At 29.2% G+C, this 10,452-nt stretch overlaps 3 protein-coding genes across 3 annotated transcripts; 2 read left to right on the forward strand and 1 right to left on the reverse strand.

The window, feature by feature from the left end:
- Positions 1 to 119: 119 nt before the first annotated feature.
- On the reverse strand, positions 120 to 2,068 carry LOC113790996 (uncharacterized). Its single transcript, XM_027340709.2, has 2 exons — positions 1,550 to 2,068; positions 120 to 1,439 (listed from the first exon to the last, which is right to left on the reverse strand). The coding sequence occupies exons 1-2, from the start codon at positions 1,844 to 1,846 to the stop codon at positions 315 to 317; spliced, it is 1,422 nt and encodes a 473-aa protein (XP_027196510.2). The 5' UTR covers positions 1,847 to 2,068; the 3' UTR covers positions 120 to 314.
- Positions 2,069 to 5,457: 3,389 nt separating this feature from the next.
- On the forward strand, positions 5,458 to 8,416 carry LOC113790995 (myosin regulatory light polypeptide 9-like). The gene is made up of 5 exons (XM_075819513.1): positions 5,458 to 5,692; positions 5,995 to 6,087; positions 7,618 to 7,693; positions 7,773 to 7,874; positions 7,944 to 8,416. Exons 1-5 carry the CDS (start codon positions 5,690 to 5,692, stop codon positions 8,174 to 8,176), a joined length of 507 nt encoding a protein of 168 aa, XP_075675628.1. The 5' UTR covers positions 5,458 to 5,689; the 3' UTR covers positions 8,177 to 8,416.
- Positions 8,417 to 8,523: 107 nt separating this feature from the next.
- mh (DNA-dependent metalloprotease SPRTN) lies at positions 8,524 to 9,742 on the forward strand. The gene is made up of 2 exons (XM_027340710.2): positions 8,524 to 8,981; positions 9,041 to 9,742. Exons 1-2 carry the CDS (start codon positions 8,630 to 8,632, stop codon positions 9,712 to 9,714), a joined length of 1,026 nt encoding a protein of 341 aa, XP_027196511.2. The 5' UTR covers positions 8,524 to 8,629; the 3' UTR covers positions 9,715 to 9,742.
- The last annotated feature ends 710 nt before the right edge of the window (positions 9,743 to 10,452 follow it).

The following is a 10,452-nucleotide window of genomic DNA, read 5'->3' on the forward strand; positions in this document are numbered from 1 at the left end:
TTGCCGAATGGATTACAAAATGGCAATAAAATAATAAATGATGATTGTGTTTGTTGAACAGCGGAGAAATTGTAAAATAATAATTTTTTTTATGAAATGTCAAAACCGAAAAATGATGATAATATTTTCAACAAAGAATAATTTTATTTTTCAATTTTTGAAAAATATGACATTTGAATCTTTCATTCCATTCATTTCAGTTTAGAAAATGATAACTTTTTAATGAATGGAATTTTTTTTTTTTTTTGGTAAAAAAAATAAAAGAAAAGGAAATTACAATCAACCCACCAAAAAACCTATCAATCAAATCGAAATTAATCAATTGGATAACAATATACAACAATCTTAAAACCATTATGACCACCATTACGTTTCTTTTTGGATTTTTGTTGTTGTCCACTACTTTTACGTTTTGTTTGATGACCACATTTTTCACAACAACCACCACCACCACCATCATTATCATCATCATCGTCGTCGTTGTCAACGTCTTCATTATCATCAGGATGATTTGTTGATGGTCGTATTGGGCGTTTAATATGAAATTCAAATGATTTATTATTATTCGCATTATTGTTCGTACGAAATTGATGATTTTTGTTGTCATTTTTTGTTGTTGTCGTTGTTGCTGTTGTTGATGATGATCTATGATGATAATTTGATTTATCTTTACCATTATCATTTGTCATTTCTTGTTCTCGAATCGTATCATTATTGCCATCATCATCATCATCATCATAATTATCATCAAAACCACCACAATCTGCTCCAGTTTCATCATCATCATCATCGTGTAATTCGGACATTGTAACCGATGCTTCAAAATTATTATTATTTCCCATTGATGATGATGATAGATTTTTCTGTGATCTATTTTTGTTTTTTTTCGTTTCTGTAGCCGATTCAGTTATTGTTGTTGTTGTTAACGGTGTACTTAAACCTTCAATAAAAATTGATTGTCCTTGTTGATTAAAAAATTGTAATTTAACTTTTGTTGGTCGATTTGGTTGAAATTGTTCAATTAATGGCTGGCCATCAGGTCCCATATTACGCAATCGTCGTCGTTTATATGTATTTGGTTTACGTTGATTTTCTAAACGTGTACACAATTTTCCCGTATGTTTCAATATACCGGCTTTAATATCAGCACGCCAAAACCATAATTCTTCTGGACCAAGTCGAGGAAATTCTTCAACAATCATTCGTGAAAATAAATCATATTGTTCACAAATTGGATATTCACTAAATAACCGTACTAAATAATCACAAACAATTCGGGTAAATTCATTGATATATCTATCTGGTAAACGTGCACCACCAATTGTACCATCATAATTTTCTTCATGATCTTGTTGTAAAAGTTCTAAAATTTTTTGTCCATGATAATTATGTTTTAATGTTTCATCACATAATATTTGATGAATTGATGCAAGTGGTACCTTTGTATACAATGAAATTAGTTATTCATATCAACAACAAGGTGGGAGGAATGAAAATGAAAATAAACAAATTAGTTAATTATAATGGAATTTAGGATTAACAAACATACAATTTCATGATTTTTATCCATTACATAAAGATTACGTTTAGCTAATGGTCTTTGATCATTATCATTTTGATGAATGATATTGCCATGATTTGGATCATCATGATTCTGATTGTGATTGTTATCATCAGTATTACCATCCGATAAATTCATTAAAATATTTGTAGCCGATGTTGTTTCATTATTATAACCATGATGATTATGATGATTATTTAAATGATGATTTTGATCGATGGTTGTTGCTGTTGTTGATGTTTCAATTTCAGCAATTGATGTTATCATAAAATCACCATCATCCATAATTAAGGTTTTTTTTTCGTTGAAAAAACAACAACAGGAAAAAAAAAGATTCGATCCAACCAGAAAAAAATTACTCCAATTTTAGTCAATTTGGACGAAATTCTTTACCCGTTTTAACTAAATCCGATGAAAATTAACCAAATTCGTATGATTTTGGTTGATTTGGAGAAGAAAAAAACGCACACACCAAACAACGAAAAAGAAAAAAAAAAAGGATACAAACAACTGAATTGACTCAATGCTTTGGGTTTTTTTTACTCATTTTATATTTTTTACACACAAACAACAACCACTACTTTAACTATAGTCACTATTTTAACTTTGTATGTGACTATAATTTTATTGTATTAGTCATAGTTACTAAAATAATAATAATAGTAGTAGTAGTAGCAATAATGGTAGTAGTAGTTTGAAAATAAACATCCCAAAAGTAGTAGTAGTAATTTGAGCAACAATTTTGATTTTCATTTGGATCAAAAAATTTTTGAATTTTTTTTTAACACACGCACACCCCCACCTCCTCCCATCCTCCCTCCTTATCAATTATTGATTTGCTAGATTTTCCGATAAATTTCTTCTCCCCCCTCCTAATCAATTCTGTTTTTTTTATCATCAATGTTATCTCTAAATAAAACGTTGATAACAGCGGGGAAAGTGACAAAGCCTTGAAGCTAAATGATAATAATTTGTCAAGGGGGGAGAAAAAACTTACTAATTCCTTACGTAATATTATTATTGTTAACACTGGAGAGAAAGAAAAAGAAAAAAATTGAGAATTTGCTAAATTGAATTTACTATAATTCTCAATTGGATCAGTTTTTTTTCCACTATAGTAATGATTTTCATCAATCAATGAAATATTTCGACAATGGAGTAACCAAAAGTGGGTGGGTAGGTGTTAAGGCGTACTTCGATAAAAAAGAGTGATTATATTTGTTTTGACCAAAAAAAAAAAAAATCGTTCCAAAAATTGAAAAATTCTTTTGATTTTTTTTGTCAACAGAAAACGAAATCTCATAGGTATTCTCTTGAGAGAGCAAGTGGTATTCTTTGTTGGCTCAAAAATCACCAACAATGAATATTTTCAAAGTTTTTTTTCCTTTTGTTTCCATCCAATAGGTAAACACAGTGAAAAAAACCGTAAAAAAAATTTTCTCAAAAAAAGAGAAATTCCAAAATTTTTGATTTTTTTTCAAAAAAGATGTCATATGACGACGATGATGTTGACATTCACATCGCCAACCAAAACCAAACAACAAGTTACAACGTAGTTCAAATTAAAAAAAAAGTAGCCAATTTTTTTTCGTTTGGAAAACAAAATTCCTTAAGATTTTTTTGTTTTTTGGATAACAATTTTGCGAAAAACAATAAACAAAATCGTTTTTTGAATCAAACTAATCAACAACAACAACAACAAAGATAAAGTGCGCATTATGAATTTCATCAACAAGAATTGATCGTTTGTCAAAAGTTTGTTGTTGTCGAAACGATGTTTGTTTGTTCGTGACTGGCAATCATTCAAAATTTTTCAAAAAAAAAGAATATTCTGTTGCCGGTCGGTTGTTGATAAGTTTTGAAAAGTTTTTCGCTTTCCTTCGTTTGTCAAAATCTAATCTCATGATGTTTGTTTGTTACCCGAAAAAACCGAGAATTTATTTTTAGATTTCTATGGCCATTCACACAAAAAGAATTAACAAGAATTTTGCTGGTTTTCACGTTTCTAATAATAATAATAATAATGATGATTATTCTGTGTTAATTTAGTTCAGAGTTTAGCTTTGCTTTCTTAATTCGGTAATTGTGAAAAAAATCAAAGACCGAATGATAAAAGTTCAAAGACATTTTCCAAACAAAACAAAAAAATAAATAATCTTCAGGATTGCCAAAAACAAACGAACGAACGGATGAAGAAAAGTTTTCGTAATTTTTATTACGAAAAAACTTTTTCGGGAAAAGAACATTTCTTTTCTGGCAATTTTCTTTGATGGATATCGAAATAAGAACTTTTCCCATGTTTCTCCCTCCCACCATTGCCAGAATTGATCTGTTTATGATTTTTATTACTTTATGGCTTCTCGGATTTCAAAAATAAATTTTTTTTCAAATTTTTCAAAAAAAAATTGAATCGAGATTCCGGATTTGGTTTTTTGGTTTTTTGCCGCTGTTATACGTGATTGTTGTTGTTGTTGTTGTTGTTGGTTAATGTTCTTTTCTTTTTATTATCATTATGGGAAACGAGATATTCTCCAAAGTTTGTTGTTGTCGTTGTCGTTGTCGAAGACAAAAATGATGAAAAATGAATCTTTATCATCATCATCATCATCATCATTTTTCATTCAATCATTATCGGATTTTATTATTATTATTATTTGATTCTCTGAATCGAATAATAATTGTTGTTGTTGTTGTTGAATTGATTTATTTTGTTGTTGTTGAAATTCTTTCAAAAAAATCGAAAAGAAAATTTGATGAAATCCAATACGAATTCGAATTTCGAATGTTTATTTTTTATAAACTTTTTTGTTTGTTTGTTTGCTCATATCGATAGTTTCGATAGTTTCGTCCTTCACACTTACGCACAATTTCCACTCACTTTCGAATCAAAGAAGGATTTTTCAATGATGATGATGATGATGATAAAAAATTCTTAAAAATTTTATTTTCTCTGATCATCATCATCATCACCAGAATAATCATTTTGTTTACAAACAAACTCTTCAACAACAACAAAAAATTCTTTGAAAATCATAAAATTCAAACAAAACAAACAAACAAGCTAATCAGTCGATTCTTCCTCTCTCTCTCTCTCTTTCCTCTAATTTCTTGGGCAATTTTCTTTTTCAAACTCCAAAAAGCATAAACTTTTTTTTTAATTTTGATTTTTGTTGGCCATAATCTTCAGTAACAAACACAGAATATTCTGTGCATTTAAATGCAAAAAAAAAATACTAAAAAAAAATCCGAATGGATGAATGCATTTCGCAAAAAAAAATCAAGAATCAAGAGCCCAAAAAAATGATCAAATTAAAAAATCAAGAATCAAGAATATATCAAACGAAAAACAAAGTTATTTTTAAAATTTCTAATTTTTTTTTCGCTTGGAAAATTTTGTTGTTGTTAGTTAAAATGTTTATCATAAACATCGTTGTTGTTGTTGGCCTAAATGATCAATTGGAGCCAAGAAAACTCTGAATTAAAATTAAATACTTTTTTGTTGTTCAGTGTGTGAAATGTTTGATTGGTTGGTTGGTTGATGTGTTTGGGGCTGGATGGGAATAAAGAAAGTGTGGGTGGAAGCAGGAAGGACGAATAACGAATTCTCCGTTTTTTTTCACATTTCATTTGGCATGATGATCGTTTGTTGTCGTTTGTTGTCGTTTGTTGTCGTTTGTTTTGTTGTCTGTTCTGTGTTCTGTATATTCTGAAGACGACAACGACATCGAATGAAAATGTGTCCAAACTTGGAATTAAACCGAAAATCAAAAGGAAAAAAATTATAAAAAACCAAACGGTAACATCAACAAACGGTGTCAGAAAAAAAAATTGTTTTTTTTTTGAAAGAAAATTTTGAAATCAACGAAAAATAAGAAGTTTTTAAACAAAGTTTGCCTGCCAAGAATATTTTTGTGTGTGTTTCAATCGATCATTGCAACCAAAATTTTGTTTGTTTGTTTGTTGACGACGAGTAAAGAATTCGAGAATTTTACATTTTTTTTTGCTCAATTTCATTTGAAATTTTGATTTTCATCCCGAATTTTGTGAATTTGTTTCTGTTTTTCTTTTTGTTTTTGTTATTTTGTTTTGTTTTTCTGTTTGATCACCGATCAATTAATCGATTCGAAAATGGTAAATTTTTTTTTTTGATTTGAAAATATCCATCGATCGATTGATTAATTTGATTTTTTTTAATTTTTTTTTAAATTTAATTTTCAAATTGTAACGTCATTTTTGGATGGAATCGAACGAATTCAAATTCGAACGTATCCGCTCATTTTTTCGCTCATTTTTTTGCTCATTTGTTGTTGTTTTGGTTTTTCGATTTGTCGCCCAAAAATGAAATTAATTAAATTATCAATCAATCAATCGATCTATCAAATGACGGGCGCGATGGATGGATGGATGGATGGCTGATGGTTGTTAAAATATAGAGTAAAACAAGTTCAGCAAAAAAACGTGCCACACGTACAACATCAAACATTTTTGCAATGTTCACACAGAATCAGATTGCTGAATTTAAGGAGGTAAGTATCATCAAAAGCAAGCAAAAGCAAACTTAATAATAATAATAATAAATTGTCAAATTGAATTAATTTTTGATGGATGATTCGACAAGAAAAACCAAACATAAAACCAAACAACAACAACAAAAAAAAGAAAGCAAAATCATCATCATCATCATTCAATGTTATCCAAAATGAATGTTTATTTTCATGTTTAACATTGGAATTTTGCTTGTTTGCTGTTGTTGTGAATCAAAATGATGATACATTATAATACATAATGATGATACATAATATCAAAGTTAATTTTTCTTCCTTCGTCTTTCCCTTCGTTTTTTAGTAATAAATTCTGTTTCTGACTTTGGTCAGCAGAAAAAAATACCCAGAATAGGTTACCCTGTTTTTTTATCTAGTAGTTTTTCTACTACTAGATAAACAAATTGAAAATGATTGGAAACAAAACAAAAAAATTCCGCTTCCTCATCAATAATTTCATGTTTTCACCCAGATTCATATTTTTCTGATTTTTTTCAGCAGCAGCAGTAGAAATCACTTGACTATAATGACTTGATATTAGTTTTTTTCATTTCTCTCTCTTCGTTGTTGTTATTTTTTTTCACCATTATCATCATCATTATTTGGCTACAAAATTCAAAAAAAAGAAGAGAATTCCAATAGTCAGAATAATGGAAAAAGTCAAAATTTAATTTGATTATTTGGCCATCATCATCATTATTTCGATCATGATTTTTTCTATTTGGCCATAATCATTACCGATTTTTTTTTGTTTGGATAAAAAAAAATCAAAAATCAAAAATGAATGAAAAACCCATAAACAAAAATATAAATTTTTTATTTGAAAATTTTTTTGAAAAAAAAATTTACAAAGGTGAATATAGCCCGAACCATATTGCTGTCAAAATAGAATCGAATGAAACCAGGAATCGAATGTTTTTTTTCTCACTGCATTTTGGCTGTTATCGTCGAAGATTCTCCGAAAGTTCAGCCGAGAAAATTTAAAATTTAAATTTTAAATTTTAAATCAAAAAAATGAATTTTTCTGACATTGTAATGATGATGATGATGATCATCATAATCTACTGAATGATCGTTTTTTTTAGAATCTCGGTGCATTTTTTTCTCTCTCCTCTGTGTTCTTGAATCCTGAATTTCTACAAAAAAAAAGAAAGAAGGAAAAATTTCCACCAAGAGCAACCAACATAAGCCAATGGTGATGAAAAGAATTGAAATAATGAAATGAAAAAAAATCAATCCTTTATTCCAATGTTTCACCAAAAATTCATTCGAAACAACAACAAGATGATGATGATTGATGATCGATATTTTCATCAGAATTCACCGAATTCATCCAATATGAAATGAAAATCGTTTTTTTTAATATTCACTTACTTACTTGCTTACTGAACATCTATTGTTCGAAGAATTCTGCAATTCTCGTCCTGTCTTTTTAAATCGATTATTTATTTATTTGGTTCTCGTTTGATTTGCTCATTTTTTTCATTTTCAATTCTTTCCAATTTCAATTCATAGGCATTTCAATTCATCGATCAAGACAAAGATGGTTTGATTAGTAAATCAGATTTACGACAAACATTCGATGCTTTAGGTATGTTTGTGTTTTTTTTCTAATTTAATGCTGGTCATTGATTGATTTGATTTGATTTTCGTTTTTTTCTTCCAATCAGGTCGAGTTTATCCGGATGATGAATTGCAAAATATGCTGAGCGAAGCTCCTGGTCCATTGAATTTTACAATGTTTTTATCGATTTTTGGTGAACGTATTGCTGGTTGGTTTTTTGATGAGATTTTCGTTTTGTTTGTTCCGAAATCTAATGTTTTTTCTCCCTGTTTTTTAGGTGGCGATAATCCGGATGTAATCAAAGCTGCATTCAAAACATTTGATCCATTTGAAACCGGTATGGTTAATGTTGAAGAATTGAGAAAAAATTTAACACGTTTTGGTGATAAATTAACTGATGAAGAATTGGATACAGCATTTGCTGAAGCACATGTCGATTCAAAAGGTCGTTTCAATATTGATTCATATATCAAATTGATTACCGGTTCGGGTGATGATGAACAACAATGATGATCCAAGGATTTTTTTTCAATATTTTTTTTTCCCTGAATCATCATACAAATTTTGGTGCCTTTTTTTCAAGCCCTCTTTTTTTCCCTAAACTATCCCACTCTGAATTGTTTGACTGTTTGTTTGTCTGGCTGGATGGACATATGTTTTGTTCTTTTGTTTTTAAAATACAAAAAAAAATTCCGGATGATTTTCGATGAGTAAAATGAATAAAATGAAAATCGATTGAAAATTTTTAAATGGCGCGAACAAAAATTTGAAAAATAAAATTCAAAGAACAAATTTGATTACGTACTTTATGAGCGTGCACCAACCGTTGCTAAATTTTCGATTTGCAACAACAGAAAACTTTGTTGATTAAACTTTCGATTAAAAAAAATTGAATGTTTTTGTTTTGTTTGTTTTTCTTGTTTCTTGTTTGGTTTGGTTTGATTTTGATTTTGCCTTTTGGCAATGTCATCACCCATTTCATTATCAAACGAAGTTTCGGTTGTCGAAAATTCCGTAGAGTTTGTTTATGACATCGATGTTGATGATGATTTTGATGAAATTGAAACAATATTCGAATGTTATCGACCATCAACAATGGCTGGCCACAACAACAACAACGATAATAAGAAACGATCATTCAATCAACACGATAATGATGAAATATTATTGCTCAAAGAATTTATACCGGCCAAATCGAATACAAATCATTCGAATGATGTAATTTTTATCGAATCAATTTCACCAAGCAAAAAGGATCATCAGAATCATCATCAAATTACGAACAAAAAATCTCAATCACGAATCGATAATTATTGTATGTGAGAAATGATTTTCCCAAAAACTGGATTTTCTAATCTTTTCTTTTTCATTCAGTTCGACAGTTTAGCCAAGGAAACACAATTCGTGGACACGAAAATCAACCAAAATCTGTGATAAATAAATCAAAAATGGTTGAAAATCTTTCCCTGTTGGATCCACGTTTAGAAACACTTGATCCAACACCCGATCTACAATGTTTATTCAAAGAATTTGATGAAAAATTTTTCGAAAACCATCTTGGTAAACAGAAAAATTTTCAAATTGTTTGGTGTAATCGTCTGACAACATCAGCCGGTATATTTACTGTTGGTTATTTTGGTAAACGAAATGGTGAACGTCGTTATAGACAAGAAATACGTTTATCATCGAAATTATTATCATTACGACCACGATCGGATTTAATCAATACATTATTACATGAAATGATACATGCTTATATTTATTTTGCACGAATCAATGATAATGGATCACATGGTCAATGTTTTCAGGAATTTATGTACAAAATTAACCGTTCAGCTGGAACAAATATAACCATTTTTCATACGTTTCATGATGAAGTTAAATATGCTCAGAAGGATTTGGTTGAACAACGAAACAGAAACAAACGAATCAAGAAAAATAATCAACAAATAACCGATGGAAATAATCAATCAATATTGGATGGTTGGTTAATACGTCCGGATAATGATCATCATCGAAAACCAAAGAAATTCTTTACCTTAAACTAATTACTGTGATTAAACTTTGATTTTTTTACTTGTGTGTTTTTCTAAATAAAAATTTTTCAAAAAATTTCTATTTTGATAAGTTTCGAACCACCGCCGCTAGATGGCGTGTTTGCCGCGCTAAAAATCGTAGCTTTTTCAAGGATTCGAATTCGAATGTTTTGTTGATTGGATCAATTTGGTGTCGATCCAAGAATCGAAAAGAAAAGTCTCATATTGCGTGATTAATAACACTAAACACCTTTTTGGTTTTTCGGGTTTTCGGTTTTTTTTTCTTCTTCGGCAGCTGATGGTAATACATTTGGATTTATTTTACCATTTTGGCAAAATGAAATGAAATGAATGTTTTTCGTTCCGTTCAATCGACTGTTGACGGCGGTGGTGGTGGTGGTTACAAAAAAGCCATAAAGATTAATGATTGTAGAAGAAAAAAGGTGATAATATCATCATCATCATCAGGTTTGTTTCAACGTTTTTTTCTTTTTTCAATTGACTGATTGACTGATTGACACGCCCGAATAATATACAAATATTATCGTAATCATTTTTCAATAGATATTTAGGTTGTTCAAACAGCTAAATATCTAGTTTTAGTTTATTAGTCTAATTATTTAATAAAAAGAAAAACATTGTGAACAGCAACAATGAAAAAATGATTTTTCTTTTCGCTTTTTTTCGGCTGTTTTCCCCGAAATGATAGATTGTTTATTTTGTTGTTGTTGTTGTTTGTTGTTGTTATTC

Source organism: Dermatophagoides pteronyssinus, unplaced genomic scaffold, assembly GCF_027571235.1.
Source record: "Dermatophagoides pteronyssinus isolate colony J.1.1.1.1 unplaced genomic scaffold, Derpt_VIB-CSIC_2022.12 sq0004, whole genome shotgun sequence".
Taxonomy (NCBI): Eukaryota; Metazoa; Arthropoda; class Arachnida; order Sarcoptiformes; family Pyroglyphidae; genus Dermatophagoides; species Dermatophagoides pteronyssinus.

Bases quoted from the DNA above. Each gene is read 5' to 3' on its own strand.
- LOC113790995 (XM_075819513.1), top strand. The intron at 6,088-7,617 runs GTAAGTATCATC...TTCAATTCATAG, and splicing joins AGATTGCTGAATTTAAGGAG to GCATTTCAATTCATCGATCA. The intron at 7,694-7,772 runs GTATGTTTGTGT...TCTTCCAATCAG, and splicing joins ACAAACATTCGATGCTTTAG to GTCGAGTTTATCCGGATGAT.
- mh (XM_027340710.2), top strand. From the start codon at position 8,630: ATGTCATCACCCATTTCATTATCAAACGAAGTTTCGGTTGTCGAAAAT. The intron at 8,982-9,040 runs GTATGTGAGAAA...TTTTTCATTCAG, and splicing joins ATCACGAATCGATAATTATT to TTCGACAGTTTAGCCAAGGA.
- LOC113790996 (XM_027340709.2), bottom strand. From the start codon at position 1,846: ATGGATGATGGTGATTTTATGATAACATCAATTGCTGAAATTGAAACA. The intron at 1,440-1,549 runs GTATGTTTGTTA...TTGTATACAAAG, and splicing joins TGGATAAAAATCATGAAATT to GTACCACTTGCATCAATTCA.